Here is a 25,211-nt window from a genome sequence, read left to right on the forward strand (position 1 = left end):
TTTCCATTTTATTTTATTAGACTAAAAAATGAGACAGGGTTCCTTAAAGCTTGTAGGTAATTTTGCTAGAGTATTACAAGAAAAAACAGAGGATAACCAATGAAAAAGCAAGAGATTGCGTACGAGATCATGAGAACAACCATTGTCTCAAAAAAAGACTTTCCTCTTTCTTAACCATCATTAGTAGCCACCAAACAACCATTGTCTCAAAAAAAGACTTTCCTCTTTACTAAACCATCATTAGTAGCCACCAAAAGAAATCGCCTCCTCTCTTGGTTTCAAGTATAAGTGTGACCAATCATTAGAGTTGATATTATTAATATCCTTGACGCATGAAGGACTCTGCTCAATTCTTTCCTTGTAAGAAATAGGAAGGAAAAAAGTCTGCAATCATTTACTTGCCATGTGGCACTAATTGACAAGTCGACGAGCTTTATCCAACGGTCCACATTTGCTTCCAAGAGTTCAATGCTTTACTGATGAGGCCTTATGTAGGCCAACATACCAAGCTATCACACACAAGAACACCAAAAGAGAACATACAATCCAAAGCACAGCAGCTCAATAACTTCATTGTGCAGAAACAACCTTTTTTTGCCCTTGCCATAAATTCCTGACAAGCAAAGAGGCACCACTTCAATAGATGCAACTAAGTTTCCCTCAGATCTTGTAGTGTACAATGGTCATCATATTTTGTCAAGTATAATTTACAGAGGCATCAATTTGATAAAGAATGCATAGATATAAGACACTTTCCATTGTCACCTCCAAGATGCTGCTTCATGATGAAGGCTGAAGCTCGCCTTCGCCAGGCTCAATACTCCCCTACTTTTTTGCCTTTGAAAATCTTAAACATCTGTACTTTTCGCCACTAACAGTTATCTCTAAAGCGCCGTCTTGATTATCAGAGGCTGTGCCCATAAGCACACTTTTCTCTTTTTCTAGATTTTCTCGTTCAATTTTCAACCTTGCCTCTTGTTTTGCAATCTCGCTCTGCAATACAAAGCAAAAAATGGGTAAGGACAGAAAACACATCAACCATTCATGACCACAACCAAACTTCTCACTGCTCAGTCAAAAGCAAGCAGCAACTCGAAAACCTAATCAAACTTTGCAAAAACATAATGAGGCAATAAACCGAGTGGATATTAATGTGCAAACATACAACACACAAGACCCTTCGTCACACAACTAGCACAACACGAGCTATTTCAAAGCACTACGGGAAACAGAAGAGCCACAATATTTGCAATACATTCTCTAGCAGCCAAGATATACTGCCCCAAAAAGACTACAAAGTTGGGCATGTTGCTAGTCCCATGAAAAAATGAAGGTGGACACTGAGCTTCATTCAAAAACATCCGTTAGAAATAGCTTACAAACTGGAACTTTCCATCCTTGGATGGAAAATCAAAGAGCATCCTCTGCTTCTAGAAGAAAAGTGATCTCCCTCTATCATCCATAATCCACAATCTGGTACAAAAACGCAACCGAATCATCAACTTGCTACCCATCAGATAGGAAGCTCGGTCGACAATTCCAAGAAGACATGCATTTGCAAAAGGCACAGCAAATCTTCCAATCGATCTCCTTAAAGAGAACACAGCCATAGAAATCTGCTCCACAAGTGTTGAAGAAAATCCTATTGCTGTCCAAACACTTCTCTCAAGAAGAAGCTGGAAATGAATAGCTCCCCCTCTAGATCCAACAACCATATGCTTGCTCCCCCTGCGGAAAGGCACGGCAACATGACTTCATTTGGGAAAACCAAAGAAATCCAGTACTGCTACACATCCTGAAACCCCCATCGGATTCCCCTCGGTGAAGAGAGGTCGGGGTAAACAAGGGTAAAGGCGGGGAAGTCATAGACGAGGATCCATAGCCTCCACATACCCAAACCTGCCCCAAACAGAAAACCAAGAAAAAACAGCAAGCTTCTTCTCTCTCAATCAAGTCCAAAACAGCACCAGATTAGCCAAATCCGAGCGTCGTGACACCTAGGGCTATGATACCATGTCAAGGTGGCAACGGAAGATGCAAATTGCAATGAAGACAAGAACTGGCTCATGATTCGGTGGACACCTCGACTCCGATCTAGAACGCCTGCAAAGCCACATACATGAACAAGGCACACCTGCAGAGAAGAGAGATCACTGAGGTAGAAAGAGACAGGGCATCTGTGAGAGAGAGAGAGAGAGAGAGAGAGAGAGATTTGGGAAAGGCTCTCCATGCTGATAAGAAGCTGCTCATACAAGTGACCAAGGGTGGTCCGGCATAGAACTGACATGCCCACTGGATAGACCCGAGGTACACACAACTGCGACTACTACTAACACTGCCAACTGCTCCTGCACACGAGACCACAAGCTCGGTCTCAACATGGGCCATCGCTTTGAGACCGATCCTCCTCCTGGCATCAAGAACGAAATGAAGGGGTAGAGGGACATGCCTCAAGGCTGCCAATGTGGCTGCTCTCTAGAGAACATGGGGACCTCCACTCTCATAGGCCTGCACCATAATCAAGGTAGCTGCCTCTGCACTTGATGCCCTACGGAAGGGATGCCTTTAGAAGGAAACTCCGAGGAGAAGCTATGCTGGATTCACCCTAAAAACGCTGGCAAGGGGGCTGCCCAAAAAAGTTGGGCTGTCCCTCCTCTGCTGTTGGCGGCTGCTCCAAAAGCGCAGATATGGGAGCTACCCAAAACGTTGGCTGGCCCCCTTCCTGCCCACTGGCGCCGGTCTGAAAGGGCTGCCCCCCAGGAGCACCCAAGGGAGGGCATCCCAGATTGGGGCTGGTCTACAATAAAGAGGCTCCCCAACGGGCCTATATAGGGTCAGCTCAAAGGCTGCTGACCCAAGTATCAACCCCCACGACCAGCCAACAAGGAAGAGAAGTGTTAGAGAGAGGCCATAGGGCGTATGGGAGCATCTGGAATGGGGCAAAAACCTTTGTTTCTATAGGAGCCAAACTGGCCATGAAACTGAGCCAAAACCCAAGGCTAAACATGGCTAAATACATCCCGACATGAGAAACCTACCTCACACTGGTCGAGCACAGCCACAAAATAGCCCTCACTCCCTAACATGTGTCCCTGGGAGAAACTGGAACCGATAGGACGAATCCAAGGAGATACCTAAACTCTTCTTCATGGCTCACTCACGAATACGAGCAAGATGTAATCATAGCTTGGGATCATCTTAGGATGACTAAGGAAGACACATTGGATGTCTGTTGTCAGAGATTTGCGATATTTATCTGCTTGCTATAACAAACTTGGGCATCCCAAGTCTAGAATCTGTCACGACACGAGAGAGATTTGCTTAAAATACTTCACAGCTTCAAAATCACTGTTCAATTTGGTCGACACGGCCCAGCGTAGTTCCATGCCCAGAGAGATTGGCCCCAAAGACTGGCGCCCCTCTCGGTATTTCTTTTATATTAATCTTTAAGCAAAGTACAACTCCCGCAAGGTCCTCGCTCTCAGACTCTGCGTCCAGATGCTTTGAAGAGTGAGGCCCTTTGGGCCCTTTTATTCTTACAAGGGATGCCAAAAGCAGAGTCCCAAAAGCTTCAAAACTCAAAAGCAAACAGTCCCAAAAGCTTCAGGCTCCAAAAACTGCCCAAAAAGCAATCAACGCAATTTACGGAAATTCTGTACAGTTGTCAGCGCAAAAAGCGGGCATATCCGTACATCCTGCCACGTCAGCAAGTCAGCGGAAATTACAGGGATCCGTACTGTTGCCACGTTAGCCTCCGTACAATCAACACGCGTGTGTGTCTAGACAGAACCATCGCGCCATCAATTTGTGACATACCCCCTCTTGAAAGAATTGTAATTGCCCTCGATTACGCCTGCAAAATAGACAGAAGCCATAAATTGTCTTAGTAGACACTGACTGTTAGTACCTACGCACTAGACACAACACATCTAGCACATGTACAAAGACGACAGTCATATCACTGCACATGACATCACATCACATGACAATAAATCACATAAATATTCATTCCAAATCTCAGACAATGACTGCCAGCAACTATTTAGTAACCACATCTAGATCCATTCTGGACCTCATTGATGTCGAGTTAACTAATCCCATATTGCGATCATGTCTAAAGAGAATTTTTGACTCAAGCACTGTCGTGTGCAAGTAGTCATAAGCTTCAAGCATTGTCGTGCGCGAGAACCTGTCGCCTCAAGCACTGTCGTGTGTGAGAATCATCTCCGAGGATCCCAATTTATTACTAAATTCATAATGAACAGAGTGGTTCAATCATTCATTCCATTGAATCAGTCGTGATTCATATTCGTTATCAGGTTCATTCGGGAGCTGTCACTGCTCCATCTCATTCTTAATTCTGCTCTTTTTCTAGAATTAACACAATCTTTCATAAAACATTAGTTTTATTCAAAATTTAAAATCATCTTCCAAAAAGTCTTGTTTCATAAATTCATAAAGCAAAGTAATGCTAATTCAAAAATCTGTTCTGGAACGAGTATCGCCTCGTCCTGCTGTTCTTTCAATCTGCCAGTCATCCTAATTCTTGTGCCCTTTTGGAGCATGTCCTTGTTCTCCACATTCAAAACACTTTCCTGCTTTGAGATATTTATCTCTTTGGTGTTATGTGAGAGAAGGTCGTCTATCTCTTCGTCGATTGTTTCTGCTATGACTTGTTGAAGGTTCATCTGATGGGTAAGTTAATTCACCCGAATGTATAGCAAATCCCCGCTTCGCATGTCCCATCAACTGTTGTGTAGACTCGGACTTCCTTTCGAGACAGTAGTCTCAAATTTCTTTGGGAAGCCCACAACAAAATCATTCAATTTGCTCCTTAAAACTGGTCTTCTTAAAGGATGACCAGGTAGAAAAATTTCCCAGAATCTTTCACAGTAAGAATCCAAACATTCTGTCTTGACCATCCGGAGATGGTTCCAGTCAGTAATCACGTCTCGTTTGTATTCTTGTGTGAGCCATGAAGAAATAAAGAGTTTCTTAAATTTCAACCACTTTGTCGGCGCTTGTTTCCTTAACAACAGAGTGGACCCCCATGCCCGTGCATTGCCTTCCAGAAAGGATGTCTCCATCTAATCTTGGAGTGCTTTGTATAGGGGCCTCCAGAAAATGCTATGTCAAACTGTTGGACAAAGGCTAAAGCCTTGGGAGCATCTCAAAACCTTGAAAAGTGCTCAAATTTTACTACATGTCCTCCCTCTTTGAATTCTTTGGGCTTTTTGCCCTTGTCGTCGAGGAAATCATATTGATTGGCTCTATAAAAATGCTTTCTTTTTGCATAAAACATGTGATCTTTCCGTTGTTTTTTTCCCTTCTTGTCCTCATCACTCGAGTCAGAAGAAGATGAGGATGAGTTGTGCAATCCTTCGAAGCTTACACGCTTCTTCTGCTTTCTGGAGTTTTCAAAGGTGGATTTTTGACCCAAGTAACCAGGGAAATTAGATCCCTTGTTCCATTATTTCAGTTCCTTTTCCGGCGGCTTCTTCGTGTCAGAAGCTGATTGATTTGGGCTTGGACCGCATCATGGAGTTCTTCTTCAGTAAACATTCTCGGAGTAGGAGGCTTCTTGATCGCCGGTTTGATGGGTGGTTGTGTGGCTTTCTGCCACTGGGTGTACACTTCTGCGATGAATTGTTGAGACAAAAATTTTGCTAATTTCGGGTCCTTCGCAATTTTAATCATCTGCTTTCTTGCCTCGTCAACCTGCTGTCGATGTTCCATCTCTTCAAGTTCGTACTAAGTAGGCCGAGGTGGGCCGTACTCTTCCTCTGTTTGATCATGAGAATCTTCTTCGTGATCTCCTCCCGCATTGGCAGATGCAAAAGAAGTCGACTGATTCTTGTTGGAATCCATAAGTAATGTGGGATTCTTTATGGCTTTATGCCCTGTAAGACAGAGCGATAAAGATAGGAGCACGCCCGATGCGCGATGTATGAAGGCTGGGAGTGGCTAATAAGTCCGGGGTCGGGACCGAAGATACCTAAAATAACAATTTCCAAAAGTGCCCTGTCTGTAATTTGACAGGACCGGTATGCTTTGAGAAAAGCACAGCCTGATGCTCTAATACCACTGTAACAAACTTGGGCACCCCAAGTCTAGAATCTATCGCGACGCGAGAGAGATTCACTTAAAATACTTCACAACTTTAAAATCACAGTTCAATTTGGTCGACACAGCCCGATATAGTTCCGTGCCCAGAGAGATTGGCCCCAAAGACTGGCGCCCCTTTCGGTATGTCTTTCATATTAATCTTTGAGCAAAGTACAACTCCCATAGGGTCCTCGCTCTCAGACTCTGCGTCCAGATGCTTTGAAGAGAGGTCCTTTGGGCCTTTTTATTCTTACAAGGGATGCCAAAAGCAGAGCCCTTCAAAACTCAAAAGCAAACAGTCCCCAAAGCTTCAGGCTCCAAAAACTGTCCAAAAAGCAATCAGTGCAATTTACGGAAATTCCGTACAATTGTTAGCGCAAAAAGCGGGCCTGTTCGTACAGCCTGCCACGTCAACATGTTAGCGGAAATTCCGAGGATACGTACTTTTTCCACGTCAACGTCCGTACAGTCAACACGCGTGTGTCCGGGCAGAGCTGCCGCTTCATCAATTTGTAACACTGGCCTCTTCTTTCAAGAAAATTACCTTCAAGCAACAAATTGAGCGATTTTATTGTCAACTACCCAAAGAGAAACGCAGTTATTGTCTGCAGAAGAAATCCAAGTCCATGCAACGGTTAATGGGACATGCCAAGGAAGGGTTTGCAATGCACACACGCACTTTGACTTACCCTACTGATAGGCTTGTGGCAGTCCGGAATGGGCAAGAATTAAAAAACAGTAATAGACGGAAGGGTAAGCAGTAGAAAAAGAAACCTTTGGGCCCTTGATTGTCAGCAAAGCAACGAGACGAGTACTACAAAGAAGGTAAATGCTACAGGGAACAAGGCCATGTGCTTGCCAGGTGCCCCAACAAAGCATCTAATGATCAGACAGAGGACAAGCCAAAGACTTCCAGAGCAACAGAGGAGCGAACCAAGAAAGAAAAGACAAAAGCAAGACTGGTATCGGATTTTGTGAGGACCGACCCTGAACAAATGGATGAGCTCTGTAGAGCATGGCGCAAAGTACGAGATCAAGAAGCCCTCATCTTCTTTGATGGAGGAGCCAAAGCCAACTTCATCTCAACTGAATTGGTGGCTCGATTTGGAATTACGCCAGAGGAAACCATCGGCCGAGGCAATTCTAGTTGCATCAGGACGGGAAGTTGCCATTACACCTCTTACAGGCAAACTACGGTTGCGTTGTCAGGGGTATCTAGGGTACGAGAACTATTACATCATGCCTTTGGAAGGGTGTGACTTCTTTTTGGGAATCCCCTAGTTCCACAAGAACAACGTTGTGGTCGACAGGCCGAGAAAAGCTACATTGAAGAAAGAGAAGGGTAGAGATATAGTACTTGATGTAAAATTAAAGGGCAAGTCCGTCCCACTTGTATCGGCTTCAGCCATTTCCAAATTAATGAAATCTAGTCCGTTTGTTTACTCGATCTACTAAAATGAGTTGGATGACAATAAAACGTCAAATTTGTTCGATCTTGAGAACGAACGACAAGACTTTCTGCAAGCTTAAGCTGATTGTTTCTTTGAAGGCCTACTGGGAGAGTTACCTCTGTCTTGAAGATCACACCATTAATTTGATTCCCAGCAGCACACCACCAAGCCGGCCACCTTACCAAGTTAGCAAAGCCCAAAACGAGGATATTGTGAACCAAGTGAAAGAGCTTCTAGAGAAGGGTCTCATTCAGCCCAATACATCACCCTAATGTTTGCCATTGTTGTTAGTATTAAAGAAAGATGGACCTTGAAGAATGTGCATTGACTACAACACTCTCAACAAAATCACCATCAAGAACAAGTTTCCAATACCTAGGATCAATGATATATTGGACACGCTATAGGGTTCCACAAGTTTCAAAAGAATCGGCTTGAAAAGTGGCTATTTGTCACGTGCACATCTAACCCTATGAGTACGTGGACAAGCTACTTCATGACAAGGGTTCAGTTCAGTTCAGTTAGCTTATCTTAGGAAGTGTTCTGGCAATTTTGTGAGTCTTTTTGCAGACCGTGCATGTCTAGGCACTTAGAGTAGATGCATATTCTCAAGTTGCACACAGCATAATCATCAGATTACCATCAGGAGCATTTTTACAGTGCACATAAATATTTTTCCTATTTTAGCCATTTTTCACTTATTATTAATAAGTGACTTTGTTGGGAAACTAGGTAGAGCAAATTGACTAAGGAAGTATATAAGAAAAGCTAGCGCTAGCAGTTTCTGGCAGAAGAGGCAGCAGACCACAGTTGAAGTGCACCTTCTCAGCAAGACGGCAAGAGGACCTACCGTTTTCAAGCCACCAAAGACAGCCAACGTTTTTCACCAAGTGCAGACCAGCCCCAGCGTTTTGCCACTTGCAGAATCAACCTGGCGTATGCAGTTTTCCTAGCGTTTTCTGCAACAGATACAGATTCAGCCCTAGCGTTTTTGGACCAGCATTTCAACCTAGTGTTTTGCAGATTCCCCGCGTCATAACCATTTCCTGCATCAGCGTTTTCAGTTTTCAGCATATAGACTCCGCACCCCAGCCCCCGAACCTTGCACATCTCACCTTCCCGCAGTAGATCCTCGCCGCACGGTCAGTGTAACAAACTGCTGACGTGTCAAAGCCTAAAGAATGGAGCCAACTTACAGATGTGGCCCAGGGGCCTAAACTATCACAAAGTGATGACGTGGCTGCCCGAGAGCAAAAACCCTAACCCTAATTTCTGCCAGAAACCCTAACTCCTAACCCTAAAACCTGCAAATCCTAATTCTAGAAACCCTAACCCTAAAACCTGTAAACCCTAATTATGTTGCCATAAACCCTAAAACTGCAGAAACCCTAACCCTAACCCTAAGGGCAGCAGGGAGATTTCCGCGTTTTGTGCTGGCTGATGACGTGGCAAGCTGTACGGATTTCATGATTTACGCTGGCAGCTTTTTGGCTTTGCTTTTAGACCAGATGCTTTTAAGTTTGAAGGCTTTTCACTGTAATTGCTTTTTAGGCCAAGGGCCTTTAAATATGAGGCTAGGGCTCATTCTCTGGCATGCTTCCTGGAGTCTGGAGTACCGGCTTGTACTGTGTTGATGCAATTAAAGAAATACGAAAAGGGGCGCCAAGGTTTGGGGCCAATACTCTCTGGGGTGGAATTCCGCCATTCTGTGTCGCGTGTCGTCTCTCTCTTTCAATTCAATTGTTATTGAAGTGCTAAAAGTATGTTCAATCTGTTCTTTTCTATTGGCACGTGGTGCCCGTCTTGTGACAGTCAGATCAGCCAACGTTTGCAGATTCAGCCCGGAAAACGCAGATTTCAGCATCTGCGTTTTCAGCGCGTCGTCGTCACATCGTCGTCATCGCCGTCGTCACCGACATAGAGTCAGAATTCAGCAGATACAAGATTTGCAGATTTCAGCCCTTAGCGTTTTCAGTTTTCAGCCCGTCTCGTCGCCATCCTCATCGTCGTCGACATCGTCGGCAAGTCCATCGCTGTAGAGATTTGTGCAATCAATAGTAGACCGCTCTCACCATAGAGAGTGGGGCCTTCGGAGGAGGGTTTGACAATTTTTCTAGTGCCATATTCTTCTCTCTCTATCTCTCAGTCTCAGCACCTTCATTCAGTGTTTACCACTTTGTTTGTGATCATTTGCACTCTCTCACTAAAGGAACGGAAAGCTCTCCCTTCCATAAGTAAAAGGAACCTTGAGCACAGTTCGGAGCACTCATCTTGAGCAAAGTTCAACATTCACATCCGCTGCACCTTACACTATCATCATATCAAGATCGATCCTGGAGATGTATACAAGACCGCGTAAGACATCCTTCGGATTGTACGAGTATTTGGTGATACCTTTCAATCTCACAAATGCTCCTGCAACGTTCAATAGGTGATGGACAAGATTTTTTGAAAGTGCGGATCATTTGTCAACAACTTTTTTGACGACATCATCGTATTCTCCAAGAGTTAAGTAGAGCACAGACACCATCTGTTACAGGTTTTCCAAGCACTACGGCGACATCGCCTTGTAGTTAATGGGAAAAAGAGCGAGTTTTTCTTGCCAAAGATACACTTTCTGGAACACATTGTCTCTGCGGAGGGTGTAAAAATGGTCCAGGCCAAGGTTGAAACCATGCCAGATTTGAAGAATGTACACAAAATTCAAAGCTTTTTGGGTTTGTGCTCATAATATTATCGACGGTTCATTCAAAAATTTGTGGAGATTGCTTCTTCGTTGCATATTTTGATACAAAAAGGGGTTTCCTTTCCTTGGGGACCATCTGAGATTTCAGCCTCTAAGCCTCTCATGAAGTTTTTGGGGTTTGTGCTCTTATTATCGACACTTCATTCGATTTGCAGAGATTGCTTTTCCATTGCATATGTTGATACAAAAAGGGGTTCCTTTTTCTTGGAGACCATCTCAGATTATAGCCTTTAAGACTCTAAAAAACTGGTTCAGTGCTCGTATTACCATACTTGCAAAGGCCATTTGAAGTTTTACTGTGATGCCCGTGGTCGCAGTCTGGGAGCGAAGTTGGAGTGGTCTTAATGCAAGAGGGCCACGTTATAGCTTATGCGAGCAAAATGTTTTCACGCCCAGAACGGGTTGCACAGATTTATGAGAAAGAGCTTTTGGCAATTATCCATGCTCTTAGTCAATGGCACTATTTTCTACTCGGAGCCGACTTTACAGTGTTCACCGACTACCAGAGGTTGCGATACTTCTTGTCTCAGAAACAACTTTCCAACAAAAAAATGAGGTGGACAAACTATAGTTTCACTTTCAGATCGTCGATGTTCAAGGATAGAAGAACTTAGTGGTAGACGAATTGTCTCGCAAGCCAGAGATTTTGGCTATTTCCGCGATTCACCAGGGATCCTCGTGCTTTAGCAGGATTGACTTGAAGAGTGGATATCATCAGATCCGAATCACGACGGGAGACATCTACAAGACAACCTTTCGAACGACTTTTGGGGTTATTTGAGTTTTTGGTGATACCGTTTGGCTTAACCAATGCTCCTGCGACATTTAACCGGATGATGGACAAGATTTTTCAAGAGTACAGGCTATTTGTTGGCACTTTAAGCAGAACACAAAGATCATATGCTTCAGAGATACATTTTTTTGGGACACTTTGTCTCAGCAACAACAAGAGTGCAAATGGATCCGGCCAAGATAGACACTATCCGTGATTGGCCCGATTTGAAGAATGTCCATGAAGTTGAAAGCTTCTTGGGATTGTGTTCGTACTACAGACGGTTCATTCGAAAGTTTGCAGAGGTTGCTTCCCCTTTGCATAACTTGATACAGAAAGGAGTCCCTTTCTCGTGGGGATCCACAGAGGTGACTGCCTTTCAGACATTGAAAAAGAAATTGACTACAGGACCATATTTGACTTTGCCGGACTTGCAGAAGTCATTTGAAGTATTTTGTGATGCTTATGGTCGTAGTCTGGGTGCGGTCTTGATGCAAGAAGGCCATGTCATTGCTTACAAGAGCCGATTGTTCTCTAGGCCGGAGATGACAGCACAAATTTATGAGAAAGAGCTTTTGGTGGTTATCCATGCTCTTACTTAGTGGCGGCATTACCTACTCGGAGCAGATTTTACTATGTTTACAGACCATCAGAGTTTGCGCTACTTCTTGCCACAGAAGTAGCTTTCGGAAAAGCAGATGCGGTGGACGAACATCTTGTCACAGTTTCACTTCCAGATTGTCCATGTGCAGGGACAGAAGAATGTGGTGGCAGATGCTTTGTCTCGGAAGCCGTTGGTTCTGGCTATTTCCGTGATACATCATAGGAGCTTCGAGGATATGATCGATCAGTATGCCACAGATACAGATTTTGCAGATATTTTCACACAGATACGGGATGGGGAGACAGTAGCTGGATACTCCCTTCGGGAAGGCTACTTGATGAGAAAGACTATGTTGTGCATTACACAGCCGTTGCGGGAAAAGGTTATGACTGAATGCCACTGTCCACCTTTTACGGGTCACCGCGGCATTGCTACCACCATGAAGGGGTAGAGAGATACTTCTTTTGGCCGAGACTCAAAAAGAATGTGGAAGAGTTTGTGCGCAATATGCCAGAAGGTCAAGTTTGACAAGCATAAGGAACAGGAATTGTTACAGCCTTTACCCATACCTACTTGCCCCTGGGAAAATATTGAAATGGATTTCATTTTTGATCTCCCGAGAACACAGAATGATCACGATGATTTTCTGATTACATGGCACGTCTGAGACGATTGTCTCCGACAGAGACCCCAGATTTATGAGTTTGTTTTAGAAGGCAATTTGGGAGAACATTGGCACGCGGTTGCAATTCTCGTCATCATTCCACTTGCAGACTAACGGGCAATCTGAGATTGCCAATTCAGTGGTTTTAAATTTATTGAAGTCTTGTATCTCGGATCAGAAGACTCGATGGGAAAAGAACTGTTACCATATACATGTGGTAGTGATGTGTGTGAACACACTAGGACCGCCGGGGCATTTTTTCCCTCTTTAGGAGGTTTTTTCCCCCGTGCATTGTATATACGCCCATCACTCTAGGGCTATCTATCTTTCCATAGCACACTAAGTAACACACTCTCTATCGTGTGCCTTGAGCTTCCTTCGTCTTCTCCAAGCTGTGTGTTTCTCTGCAACCCTAATTCCAACAATTGGTATCAGAGCAGGTCACGTCCTCCCGGGCTTAGTCGCCAGCTGCTCCAGCACACGCCTCCTCACTTTCTCCGATTTCAGTGAGCTTTGGCGAGCGTTCGCAGGTCGACAAATATTTTGGGCGAGCTCGAAGAGCTCGGTCTGCTCAAAATTTTGATTTGGGCTCATTTCGGCCTCCGTTTCCACTACAGGCAGTACTGCACAGGCTATTTCGTCATTTTGTGCAGATTTTCTGTCAGTGCCGTTTTCTGCATAACAGGTGCCTTATAGTCTTCTACGGTTTGTGCTATATAGCACAAGTTGTTCCCGCTCCATTTCTCCTATTTTCGGACAGTTTTCACATCAGGTGCAGCATTTACCATGGCTGACAACAACAACACAGATGTGTTCAAGATGTTTGCTGCTGAGGACAGGTTGGATGGGGACAACTACCCTATGTGGGCTTATATGATGCAACATGTTCTTGTGTCAAAAGGTGTCTGGAACATTGTGCAGGGCATTGATGTACGTCCTGGTTCTGAAGATGTAGGCGATGTTGAGGATGTTGCAGGTCTTGCTGCAAGGATTGCAGCTGTTAGAGTTGTTTTGCCTACGGCAGAACAAGCTCGTTGGGATGTTAAGGATGCACAGGCTCATGCATTGATTGCGTTGTCTGTGAAGCGCACCATTATTCCTCACATCCGTTCAGCAAAATCTGCAAAACAGGCTTGGGATATTCTAGCAGGTCTTTATGCAAGCCGCAATGAGGCTAAAATTGCTTTGCTGCGTAAAGAGCTAGAGTCGAAGATTATGCATGAGGAAGATGATATGGACACTTTCCTTGCTAGTGTCAAGGATATCAATGAGCAACTCATTTCTGCAGGTGAAGTCATTTCGGACAGTTCCCTTGTGCAGACTGTTCTTGATCCCTTACCAGATTCCTACCAGACTTTTGCTAGTACTTGGAGACTCATGACCCAAGGAAATCCTGAAGTTGTCAAGTTTGATGCATTATGCACATTGCTGTTGCAAGAGTCACTTTCTAGAAAAAACAGGACTAGGCAGCGTGCAGTTGAACAGGCTTTTATTGCTTCTCAAAGAAAGGGTGGTAACAGTAATGCAGCCACTTCTTATGGTTCTGCTGCGAGTGGCAAAAATTCTGTTCCTAATGCTTCTGCTGGCAGCACTTCGTCTGGCAATTCTGGTGATAAGGGCAAAAAGAAGATGCGTTGCCATTATTGTAAAGCCAATGATCACTTGATCAAGTCGTGTCCTAAGTTGAAGGCCAAAGAGGCTAAGAAGAAAGAGGGTGGTTCCACTGCAAATGCTGGTTCCACTACAAATGCAGCCATTGTTGAGTCTTCTGTGAAAGGAGATTGTGATGCTGATGTTGATGCAGAATGGGCTTTTAGCGCAGAGTGCACTTACAATCCTGCTGTCCATGATGCATGCTTGTCAGTTGTTGCAGATTCACATGTGTGGTATTTCGACAGTGGTGCTACAAAGCACATTACCTCACATCGTGAATTGTTTACCTCTCTCGAGTCTGTCCCTCATGGGAATTCAGTCACTTGTGCCAACAACGCCTCTTATCCAATTCAGGGAGTTGGAAAGATTGTGCTCACTGCTGCTAATGGCAGTTCCTTCACACTTGTTGATGCACTTTATGTACCTGGGATCAAGAAGAATCTCTTGTCTGTATCTGCACTTGCTAGACTTGGACTTGTAGTCAAATTTGTGGATGACAGATGTACAGTTCATGATCTCAGTTTTGGTGATGAAATTGTTGCATCTGGGCTTTTGTGCCGTGGGCTGTATAAGCTCACTTTGTATGACAAGTGTGGACAAAATTTTGCAAATGCTGTTGCAGATTCAAGGGCTATTTCAGATGCAAAACTTTGGCATGCACGTTTTGGTCATCTGAATTTTGCCAGTTTGCTGCGTTTGCAGAAATCTGATATGGTTGCTTCTTTGCCGCCTCTTGAAGCACTTGTCAAACATGTTTGTGAAGGCTGTATTCTGGGTAAAATGCAGCGTTCTAAGTTTCCAAAGGATGGTTCAGTTAGGGCCACATGCAGGTTGCAGCTTGTGCATAGTGATGTTTGTGGGCCCATGCAAACTCCGTCCTTGGGCAATTACCTGTACTTCGTGACTTTCATTGATGATTACTCCAGGCATGCATGGGTATTTCCGCTTAAAGCGAAGTCCAAAGTTTTTATGTGCTTCAAACAATTTTTGGCTATGGCTGAAAATGTCTCAAAATATACTATGGGCACCCTCCGTTCCGATCGAGGGGGGGAGTATATGTCTCATGAATTTAATGCATTTCTGGCTAGTCGTGGGATAAAACACCAATGTACAGTGTCTTATACACCTCAGCAAAATGGTGTTGCTGAGAGGAAAAACAGGTCACTAACGGAAATGGCACGATGTATGGTCAAAAGTCAAGCTTTTCAGCATTCTTTTTGGCTTGAGGCCATCATGTGTGCCACTTATGTACTTAACAGGTGTCCTACGAAAGCTTTGCAGTCTATTACTCCATATGAAGCATGGCATGATAGAAAACCTTCTATTGAGCACATGCGTGTTTTTGGCTGTTTGGCATATGCTTTGGTGCCACAAGTGCAGCGCAGAAAATTGGATGATAAGGCTGTCAAATGTATTTTTGTTGGTTATAGTGCTGAAAGCAAAGGTTACAGGTTGTATCATCCGCAAACAAAACGTATTCTGGTTTCACGGGATGTAGTGTTTGTGGAAGACTCTGTTCAGCCCTTGCTGTCATGTACTAGAGACAGTAATGTAAGCTCACAGGACATTTATGACACTTTGTTGCCTCTTTTCAGTGGTGGAAATACGAATGTAAGTTCCAATGAGGCAAATGTACAGCCTATGGGGGTTTCTGAAAATGTTTTAGAACAGCCTATTACTGATGCAGATGTACATGATGTACTTGATGAGGAAAGGGCTGAAAATGAGCAGGCTAGAGGTATGCCAAAATGGCTGGTGCACACTTTGCGTGACAGTAAATGGGATGCACCTTTATCTAGTCGTACTCGTTCAGGCTCTCGCCATGCATCTTATGCATCAGATTGTTATGCTTTGGCTGTGTCTAGTTTACATGATGTTGAGGAGCCTCTGTCTTTTGATGAAGCACAAAATTCAGAAAATTGGATTGCTGCCATGAAATCAGAATATGATGCACTTATAGAGAATGACACATGGACTTTATGTGATTTGCCTCCTGGCAAAAAGGCCATTGGTACGAAGTGGGTTTACAAGTTGAAACGCAAGCCGGATGGTGAGATCGATCGCCATAAGGCTCGACTTGTTGCAAAGGGTTATGCACAACAAAAAGGCATAGATTATGAAGAGACTTTTGCTCCCACTTGTCGTATGACTACTGTGCGTTTTCTATGTGCATTGGCAGCTCATTTTGGTTGGGATGTACATCAATCAGACATTGTTACTGCTTTCTTGAATGGTGACATATTTGAGAAAGTTTATGTAACGCAGCCTCGCGGTTTTGTCATAAAAGAACAAGAGGACAAAGTGTGCAAATGTAAGAAGGCTTTGTATGGGTTGAAGCAATCTCCTCGTGCTTGGTATGAGAAAGCTGACACTCATTTGGTTAAACGAGGCTTTCGTAACAATCCAACAGAAAGCACATTGTATGTAAAGCGTGAGGATGATGTATTTCTCATTGTGGTTCTTTATGTTGATGATTTGCTGATCACTGGACCAAATGAGAGACATATTGCTGAATTTAAGGCTGATTTGAATGCTACTTTCAAGATGAAAGATTTGGGGCTGTTGCATCATTACTTGGGTATACAGTTTAAGCAGTGTGATGGTGGTATTGCCTTGTGTCAGAAAAGTTACATAGAGACATTGCTATGTAAGTTTGGACTTGAGGATTGCAAACCTATTGCCACTCCCATGGAAACAGGTTTGAAGTTGAGTCTACATGATGCTGGCGATCCTGCTGATGTCACTCTTTACCAAACTGCTGTTGGCTGCCTCATTTATGTATGCAACACGAGGCCAGATATTCAGTTTGCAGTCTCGCAGGTCAGCAGATTTATGCATAGCCCAGGGTCTAAGCATTGGCAGGCTGTCAAGAGGATTTTCCGCTACCTTAGTGGCACTTTACATCTTGGCTTGTTTTATCCCAAGGGGGGATCATTGCCGCCAGACTTACATGCTTTTTTGGACTCAGATTGGGCTGGTTGTTTTGACACGCGAGTGTCCACAAGTGGTTTTTGTTTCATGCTTGGCAGTTCATGTATATCATGGTTGAGCAAGAAGCAACCTACTGTGGCCACTTCGAGTTGTGAGGCTGAGTACAGGGCAATCTTCACAGCTACGGTTGAGTGTGTATGGCTCAGACGCCTTATGGCTGACTTGGGTGTTGGACAGGACACTGCCAACACTATCCACACTGACAGTCAGAGCACATTGGCAGTTGCGAGGAACCCAGTTTTTCATGCTCGCACAAAGCACATTGAGGTGCATTACCACTATGTCAGGGAGAGGCTCTCAGCAGGAGAGATCAGCTTGGCTTATGTGCCAACACAGGACAACCTTGCAGATCTTTTCACAAAGGCATTGTCTCGTGAGAAGCTTGAAGCTTTCCGCAAAGCTTTGGGCTTACTCCCCTTTGTGGACTGATCCTGTCCTCGGGGCATGGCACTTCCCTTTACTCATGTGCCAGCTCTCGTTCACCGCATCACTCCAGGGGGGATTTGTTACCATATACATGTGGTAGTGATGTGTGTGAACACACTAGGACCGCCGGGGCATTTTTTCCCTCTTTAGGAGGTTTTTTCCCCCGTGCATTGTATATACGCCCATCACTCTAGGGCTATCTATCTTTCCATAGCACACCAAGTAACACACTCTCTATCGTGTGCCTTGAGCTTCCTTCGTCTTCTCCAAGCTGTGTGTGTTTCTCTGCAACCCTAATTCCAACAAGAACTTACCTTTGGTGGAATTTGCCTACAATAACAAGATACACTCTTCGACGGGGAAGACGCCATTTGAGATTGTTGAAAGTGCTGCAAAGATTCCATCCTTCTTGAGCACGAAAGATTAGATATTTGAAGCGGATGAATATTCGCGAGATTTGGATACGGCTTTTGCCAAGGTTCGCGAGACTTTGCAGGAGTCTCAAGAACGACAGAAAAAGGCAGCGGATCGCCATCGTCGCGACTTGAAATTGAAGGAGGATGATTGGGTGCTCTTACGTTTTGAGAAGGCACACCTAAGAAAGAAAAAGGGAAAGGAGAGGCTTTTTCCAAAGCTGAGTATGCGGTACTACGGACCTTTCTAGATCACTCAAAAGATAAATGATGTCTCCTTCCGATTGAAACTGCCAGACACTTGGAGGATTCACAATGCACTGCATGTGAGTCTCTTGAAATCTGTTAAGGGTGATGTGCCTGAAGATGGGGAGCTTGATGAGCAACCCGAAGTAGGAAAAAACGAGGAGATCCTTGTTCATGAACAGATTTTGGCACATAACGATACGAAGAAAGGTAAAGTCCGAAGGCGGTTCTTGGTTAAGTTCAAGAACTTTCCTGCATTTGATACGAAGTGGATGGAGGAGGAGGACCTAGCAGATACTCCTCGGATTGTGAAACTTTACCTCGATGTTTTGGTTTAGCATAGTCTACTCCAAACGGAACCCAGAAATTCAGCTTGGCCAAAGATCTGGTGCAGTGGGATGCACAAGAGGGGAGTTACTCCGCTCCTTTGTCAACAGATACCTTGATTTTGATACTAAAGTCACTGATGTCTCTTTGAGCTTCAGGGATACTGAGAGCTGACAGTAGTCTGCTGGATGACTTTATGAAATGGAATTCCTCATAATGATACTGATTTGTTCTTGACTTCTTTTGAGTGCAGGAACTGATAGATGAAATGACTGCAGCATTTTGGTCTAATTAATCTCAAATAGACATGGTTGCAATAAGGGTTAGTCAATCGGACATCGATGAGGTCCCGATTGGACCTAGATGTGATTGCTAGCTACATTGCCGATAAATCATGGTCTAAGATCCGAATGAATGTTGAATGTCCTGTGATGTCTGGTGATGTCTTGTGATGCCGTGTGATGTGACTGTCGATTTTGTAGATGTGCTAGATGTGTGTTCCTAGTACGTAGGTACTAATAGTCAGTGTCTGCTAAGACGGTTTATAGCTTTTGTCGGTTTTGCAGGCGTAATCGCGATCGATTACAATGCTTTCAAGAGGAGGGTATGTCACAAAGTGATGACGTGGCTACGGACAGCAGAAACCCTAATTTCTGCCAAAAACCCTAAAATTCTTGCAAACCCTAATTTTTGCTAAAAACCCTAATTTTCGGAAATCGCGGAGGTGGAAAAAAAATGGTTTTGAGCGACGCAAATCTTGCTTTTTCTCTACGCAATGAGAAACAGAGAGAGAATGCTTTTGCTTTCAAGTTTTGACTGTCTGTGAGAGAGCGAAAGCAATTGCTTTTGATTTGAAGCTTTTGGGGCTCTGCTTTTGGCATCCCTTGTAAACATTTAAATAAGTGGTTTGGGCCTTCACTTCTAAGGGCATCTGGACGCAGAGTCTAAGAGTGAAACCCAAGCCACTCTCTTGTACTTTGAACTGATTAATACAAAAAAAATACCGAAAGGGACGCCAATCTTTGGGGCCAATCGTCGGGCCAGTGCAAATCTATTGTGATCTGTGAATTGTTTTGAACTGGTTATTTGGTGTTGTCGCGATTGATTCTTGACTTGGAGTTTCCAAGTCTGTTACAGTCACTAGAGGACCATTTGTTGTAGAAGTATCCTCCATGCCACTACAGGTTTTCACGATGCAAGGATTTCTTCCCTTGTGCAAGAGAGGCATAATAGACTTCGCTCCAAGGCACTATCTATCCCCTTGTAAGCACACCATGACAACGACAAGAGGTATCCTATGTTTGCTTTTCCCTACACTCAAGTCACACAATCCTACACGCAATGGTAGGTTTTCACCATGCAAAGATTTCTTCCCTTGTGCAAGAGAGGCGTAATAGACTTCGGTCCAAGGGACTATCTATCCCCTCATAAATGCACCACGATTGCAACAGCCAATACACAATGTTTGCTTTTCCCTACACTCAAGGAGAAAACAAGTCTCTTGATACCAATGTCTAATACATTGGAACTGAGAGATTAGGTAGAATCGAGCAATCACACAATCAATTATTATGTTGCTAACCTTGCGTTAGTGAATGTAACTTTGCATTATTAATGGTTCCCTTTACGAAGTCAATGGAGAGAATCAAGTCAGATGAGGTAGAGAAGTAGAGAGAGAGAGAGAGAGAGGACACACAATAGGGCTCCCCACACCGATGTGCTATTTGCTTTAGATTGCATGAATGAATGTATATAGATTCCATACCTAAATGCACCACTCAACTGGACTCTAGGATGATTACCAGCGTGGTAATGCATCCCTGGGCCTATTTTGATGTAGCAATGAATGCCGACCCGATGTGGGTAGCTGAAGGCCACAAGAGGGTGATCTTGAGCTAGCAGCAAAAGCATGATCAGAAGTGCGGCACTGATGGAGCCTGTCATAGAGGATTGGCGGGCCAAAACAAGAATTTTCATAACCCGGTAGTCACACCAGCTCCCATCCCATACCAAAGAAGTAATACACCTTGTTCCTCAAAAATTCTTGTTTTGCCCTCCATTTGAAAAGAATGTATTTTCTCACTCTCTGTTCTACTTTTACTCAAAGAGACCCAAGGATAACCTGCCCAAAGACCCTCTGAGGAAAATTTGTCAAACTAAGAAGATTGCTACCTAGTGTGTTCTGGGTATGTTAGCAACTTTCAGCCACATCTTCTGCATCGAAAGATTCCACGGTCGCTGTCCTCATCTAATCATTAAACCCAAGATATTATTCGACCTTAGCCAATCCTGTTATTTGTTTAGCTCTTGTTAACTTGCCAAGCCTAAACACAAACGTTCTAAGATGGTCATGACTCTATCATCCTTATCAAATCGCTGTGCATAACACAATATAAAAATCAACAACAAACTAAACGTGATAACAAAAGATCACCTCTCTGCGTGCAAGCTCGGCCTTCCAGGCCGCTTCTCGTTCAGCCACTTCGCGTTCTCTTTCCTCAATGTAGCTCTGCATTTCACGCTCTTTCATAACCCGGTCGTGTAGATCAGCTTCAAGGGCTTCCTTAAGCTCCTTGATGAACTTTTCGACCACAGCCTTAATACGCAGAGACATGTCTGATGATGTAAAAATGCTAGCATGCTACGCAGAGCATCTGCGAGGGAAACCTAATGGCAACACAGAGGAAAACACATGGCAAAGCTCGTTGCTTCGGTCAGACAATTGGAGGCACTGCAAGATCTGCCACGTGAACCCTAGATGTCCCTGGGTGCAACCCTTGATAACAGCAAACCAGCTCGAAGGCTACCGCCGTTGTAGAGGCAGCCTTATGCGTGGAGCTCCACGAAATTGTGGCCACGTGTAACCTCTTGTGGTATAGCATTCTCTATGCAATTATTTATTATTTATTATTGTCATTGCCTTGACACAGGAATAATGATTATTTTGACTTAAATTAAATGCTCTTGCCAAAGGATCGGTGAATTGGGTGCAACTATCCCCAAAGGCCTCTTTCAAATTTCAATTGTACCAATTCTCTCGTCTCTCTCAAGAGAACCATGATTAACTTTTTTTACCACTCTTTCACGTACTGGAATTTTAATTTGAAAATTCAATAGGTGATACCCATTTTTGAATATAAAATTGAAAGGAGAATCTTTCGAGATTCTATGCACGTGCTTAATTTTGAAAGAGTCGAAAGAAATTCTCCCTCTCTTTCTCATGGTGTTTTCTCAATTTTTGTGGTTGATGAACAGATGTGAAGTGAAGCTCTCTCTGTCTCCTGCTAGAATTAGAAGAAAGTGTCTCTCCCTCTCATTTGTCTGCATGCAAACCACGTATGTCAAAAGATCTTGTTTGGCGATGCATACGAAAGTGATTGTGGGGGGATCGTTGCACAAGGGGGAAGGGAGACAATGGTGAAAGGGTATACGTTGATGGAACGGAGGCGAGGGGAGTTGGGTGAGGCCAGGAGGATGAGGATAAGGGAAGCAACCACCATTTAGTCCAGATGGGGAGAAGGAACAGGATGAGGAGATAGGAGGGTCGGAAAAGGAGGGAATCGAGGTATGTCATGTAATGACAACCTGCCAAAGGCAGTTACGCTATGCAGAGGACTCCACATAAAGCGAAAGGAAGCCAAGTGAATGGAGAATCTCACGAAGTATTGATCCTTTTAAAAGTTGCACAAGTAGGCATGCTAGTAGTGAATTAAAAAATGAAAAACCTTTCAAAACACCCACAATGCAAAAGTGAAGGGTGATAATGTAGAAAATGAAAATCCCTCTCACATTGGAAAGCCAGTTGCCATTGTACTCTTCTTATCAACAATATCAAGAGGTTAGGTAGCGTGCATGCAATGTATATATACCTTTTTACATTCCATTTCCTTTAGCAATACTGGTCCACACCGGCCTAATAGCCATTCTATCCCGCTCCCACCTACTAGCTAGCTACTAGTATATACAACAGTGAGAGATGATCTTTCAACCTACGCCCAGTGGCTCTGTCAAAGTGTATGCATGCAACTTTATCAACTCTAGTGATAACCAACATATGTGCATCGCTACTAGAGCCTACATGCATCTTGTAGGTATCTTGTAATAACTTGCATAGCTCCACCATGTATCATGCTAGTGTCAGTCATTGCATGACTAACAATCCCAATTGCAAAAGCTCATATTGCAACTGCTATGTCGGGTCTTAACACTAGAAGGTCATACATGAGAGTCTCAAACACTGCTGATACTTGTGTGATCTTCACTAACCAGAACGTCTCAATACTATCTGCATCATATGCATCATCAAGAGAAGTTGTGTATAGATGTGTCAACTCTCGGGTATTCATCACCTCCCCCCATCCATAGGAACTATATCCAAACATCCTGACATAACCACGATAGCCTCTATCATGAGCATATCAAAAAGTTCCAAATCAATCATCTTTTCATTGTACATGATGACTCATCATATTATGACTCACTAGAGCAATGTTGCTCTACCCCTGTATCCACAGACATAGCATGCATAGTTGGCTCTACATGCAATGTCTAAGCATCATGGAGCTCATCTGCAAAAGAGACGTCTCGTCTCTTGCTCTCTACATGTCTGCAATGGAATAGAGACATGTTAAACATGCAATAGGTATACGATGCCACTCCTATCACCTCTCGCAATCACTAATGAACCCCAATGCATCTAAAAAGATGCTCTCCAAGCAGTGCATGGCATCCACTGTCTCTGAGGTATCTCATTGAGATAAAGCTTTGTTTTAGCTTAGGAACACAACGCATATGACGTAGAGTATAAGATGCACCATTAGGCAATGACGAACAAACATCTCATGCACCAACAATGTCATATGTTCAACCATGCACACAACACAGTCTCCCACTATATATTAAACCAATTGCCACATGGTGTGATATGGAGAGGAGTGTTGTCATCTAGCAACCATCATGAAGAAAGTATGTCCAAAGACATCAAGTAGGTTGGAGGTAAACTAGAGGCAAACTTGATGACACCATCATTGGCATACTCAGTCACTGCAATCATCTCTCTGATTGGCATCATCATCAAATTTCCATCACACATATGTCTCCTTTGTTGCGTTATACACCTAAAGCAATGACATCTAATGTATCATGTATGATCACAATTAGAACATCTCAAATGTCGACGTAAATGAGATCTTCATCTCTCATGAGTCATCAATGTAGACCCATAAATGTCATACATATCAAATATCAAAGTGAGTGTCTAGATTAATGACCGCATATGTCTCAAAGTGGGAGAACAACTCAACCCCCACATCAATGTAGACTCATAATGTCATACATATTGAATATCAAAGCGAGTGTCTAGATTAATGATCGAGTATGTCTCAAAGTGGGAGAACAACTTCCCCCACATCAAAGAAACATTCATACACCAAATCGCATGAAAGTATGCATCAACGTGATTCCCAATGCAAGAATTGTAGCAAGCACAATACACAAAAAATTGCATGTGTATAAAAACTGCAAGCATAAACCAAAGCCATTTGCTTTGTGGATGAACTGCTCTCAAAAGAGCACATAAGCATTCAAAATTGCACAACACATAAAACTATGCCTAACCATAGAGCAATCATAATACTCTATGCATCCCACACAAGTGTAAATATGCTACAAAGTGTGAAAACTACAATTAGATGAAACATGTAACCCGTCCTTGTAAAAACCTATGTGTAATAGCACCCCTAGAAAGCAATCTACAAGCCAATATGTGGCTAGCCATAATATCAAAAACTTAGTCTCTCAACCGCACATAGCATACATCAAAGGCCAAAAACACACATGACTGCAAAACTTAATGGAGATTTTCGAAAAAGTGATGTCACCAATGCATCTGAAGCATGTCTTGGTTAGACTCCAAGATTATAGATATCCGAGTCCATATAAGAGAGGTATGCAAAAACTACATTTTGGAGCTCAAGAACAAAAAAATGAGATGCACTCTATGTTTCTACCTGCTTTGTCTTTGCCTAAATTTACCAAAAACTTCAAACCTCAAGCTCTACACAAGCTTAAATTTCATCCAACCTCACAATTTATGCACACAGCTTTGAGCACCGTCGCTCTTTCAAAAATGCATCATACTCACATACTTTAATTATAGTTAATAAGAGCATTATGATTAAGCAAGTATGATGCATGCGACCAATCACATTGCAAGGTAAAAGAAGAAGAATTTTCGTTAACATAATTAATCGATATATCGATTTAAGGGTATGAAGACATAGTTGGTTAGAAGAAGAGGAATAATTTTTTTTTTTGTTTCCCTCTCTAGCCCTAGAAGCGTGGTAAGAATGTTGAGGTCCTCCCTCTCTATGTGGCTTTGTGGAGAAGAAAAAGGAGGAACACAATGTGGAAATGGATATTTCATAAGAAGACCTTACACATAGGGATCATTGGGTAACAAATAAAGAGAAGAGAGAATCGTGTGGTTGTTGCAAGCAATGAAGAGAGAGGAGAGAGAAAGATAATTTCAGTCATTGTGAAGGAGAGAGATGTTGGGGTTCAGGCCAAGTGGCCAGACGCCCACTACGTAACTAGCCCATCACTAACTTATTCTTTACTTAAACAGAAAGAATAATGAGCATGAGGTATTCTTATCCTCATTGTGCTCCACCCAAATCCAACTTTCTGCTTCTCCCCCCTCCGCACACATGCACGTATGCATCCATGTGCGTGTACTTCACAAGTAGTATCCGAGAGTGGTTTTGATGGTAGCCTCGCCCTGCTTGCATACACTTATATCTCAAACCAAATAAA

General features: G+C 43.4%; 1 protein-coding gene across 1 annotated transcript; it reads right to left on the minus strand.

The window, feature by feature from the left end:
* Positions 1 to 542: 542 nt before the first annotated feature.
* On the minus strand, positions 543 to 21,248 carry LOC147450585 (beta-mannosyltransferase-like protein). The gene is made up of 2 exons (XM_086519758.1): positions 20,833 to 21,248; positions 543 to 993 (listed from the first exon to the last, which is right to left on the minus strand). The coding sequence occupies exons 1-2, from the start codon at positions 21,010 to 21,012 to the stop codon at positions 826 to 828; spliced, it is 348 nt and encodes a 115-aa protein (XP_086375884.1). The 5' UTR covers positions 21,013 to 21,248; the 3' UTR covers positions 543 to 825.
* Positions 21,249 to 25,211: the final 3,963 nt, after the last annotated feature.

Source organism: Adiantum capillus-veneris, chromosome 9 (assembly GCF_014529385.1).
Source record: "Adiantum capillus-veneris isolate H3 chromosome 9, ASM1452938v2, whole genome shotgun sequence".
NCBI lineage: Eukaryota > Viridiplantae > Streptophyta > Polypodiopsida > Polypodiales > Pteridaceae > Adiantum > Adiantum capillus-veneris.

Coding starts and splice junctions, on each gene's coding strand:
- LOC147450585 (XM_086519758.1), bottom strand. CDS start 21,012: ATGTCTCTGCGTATTAAGGCTGTGGTCGAAAAGTTCATCAAGGAGCTT. Junction 994..20,832: donor CCGAGCTTGCACGCAGAGAG/GTGATCTTTTGT, acceptor TTTGTATTGCAG/AGCGAGATTGCAAAACAAGA.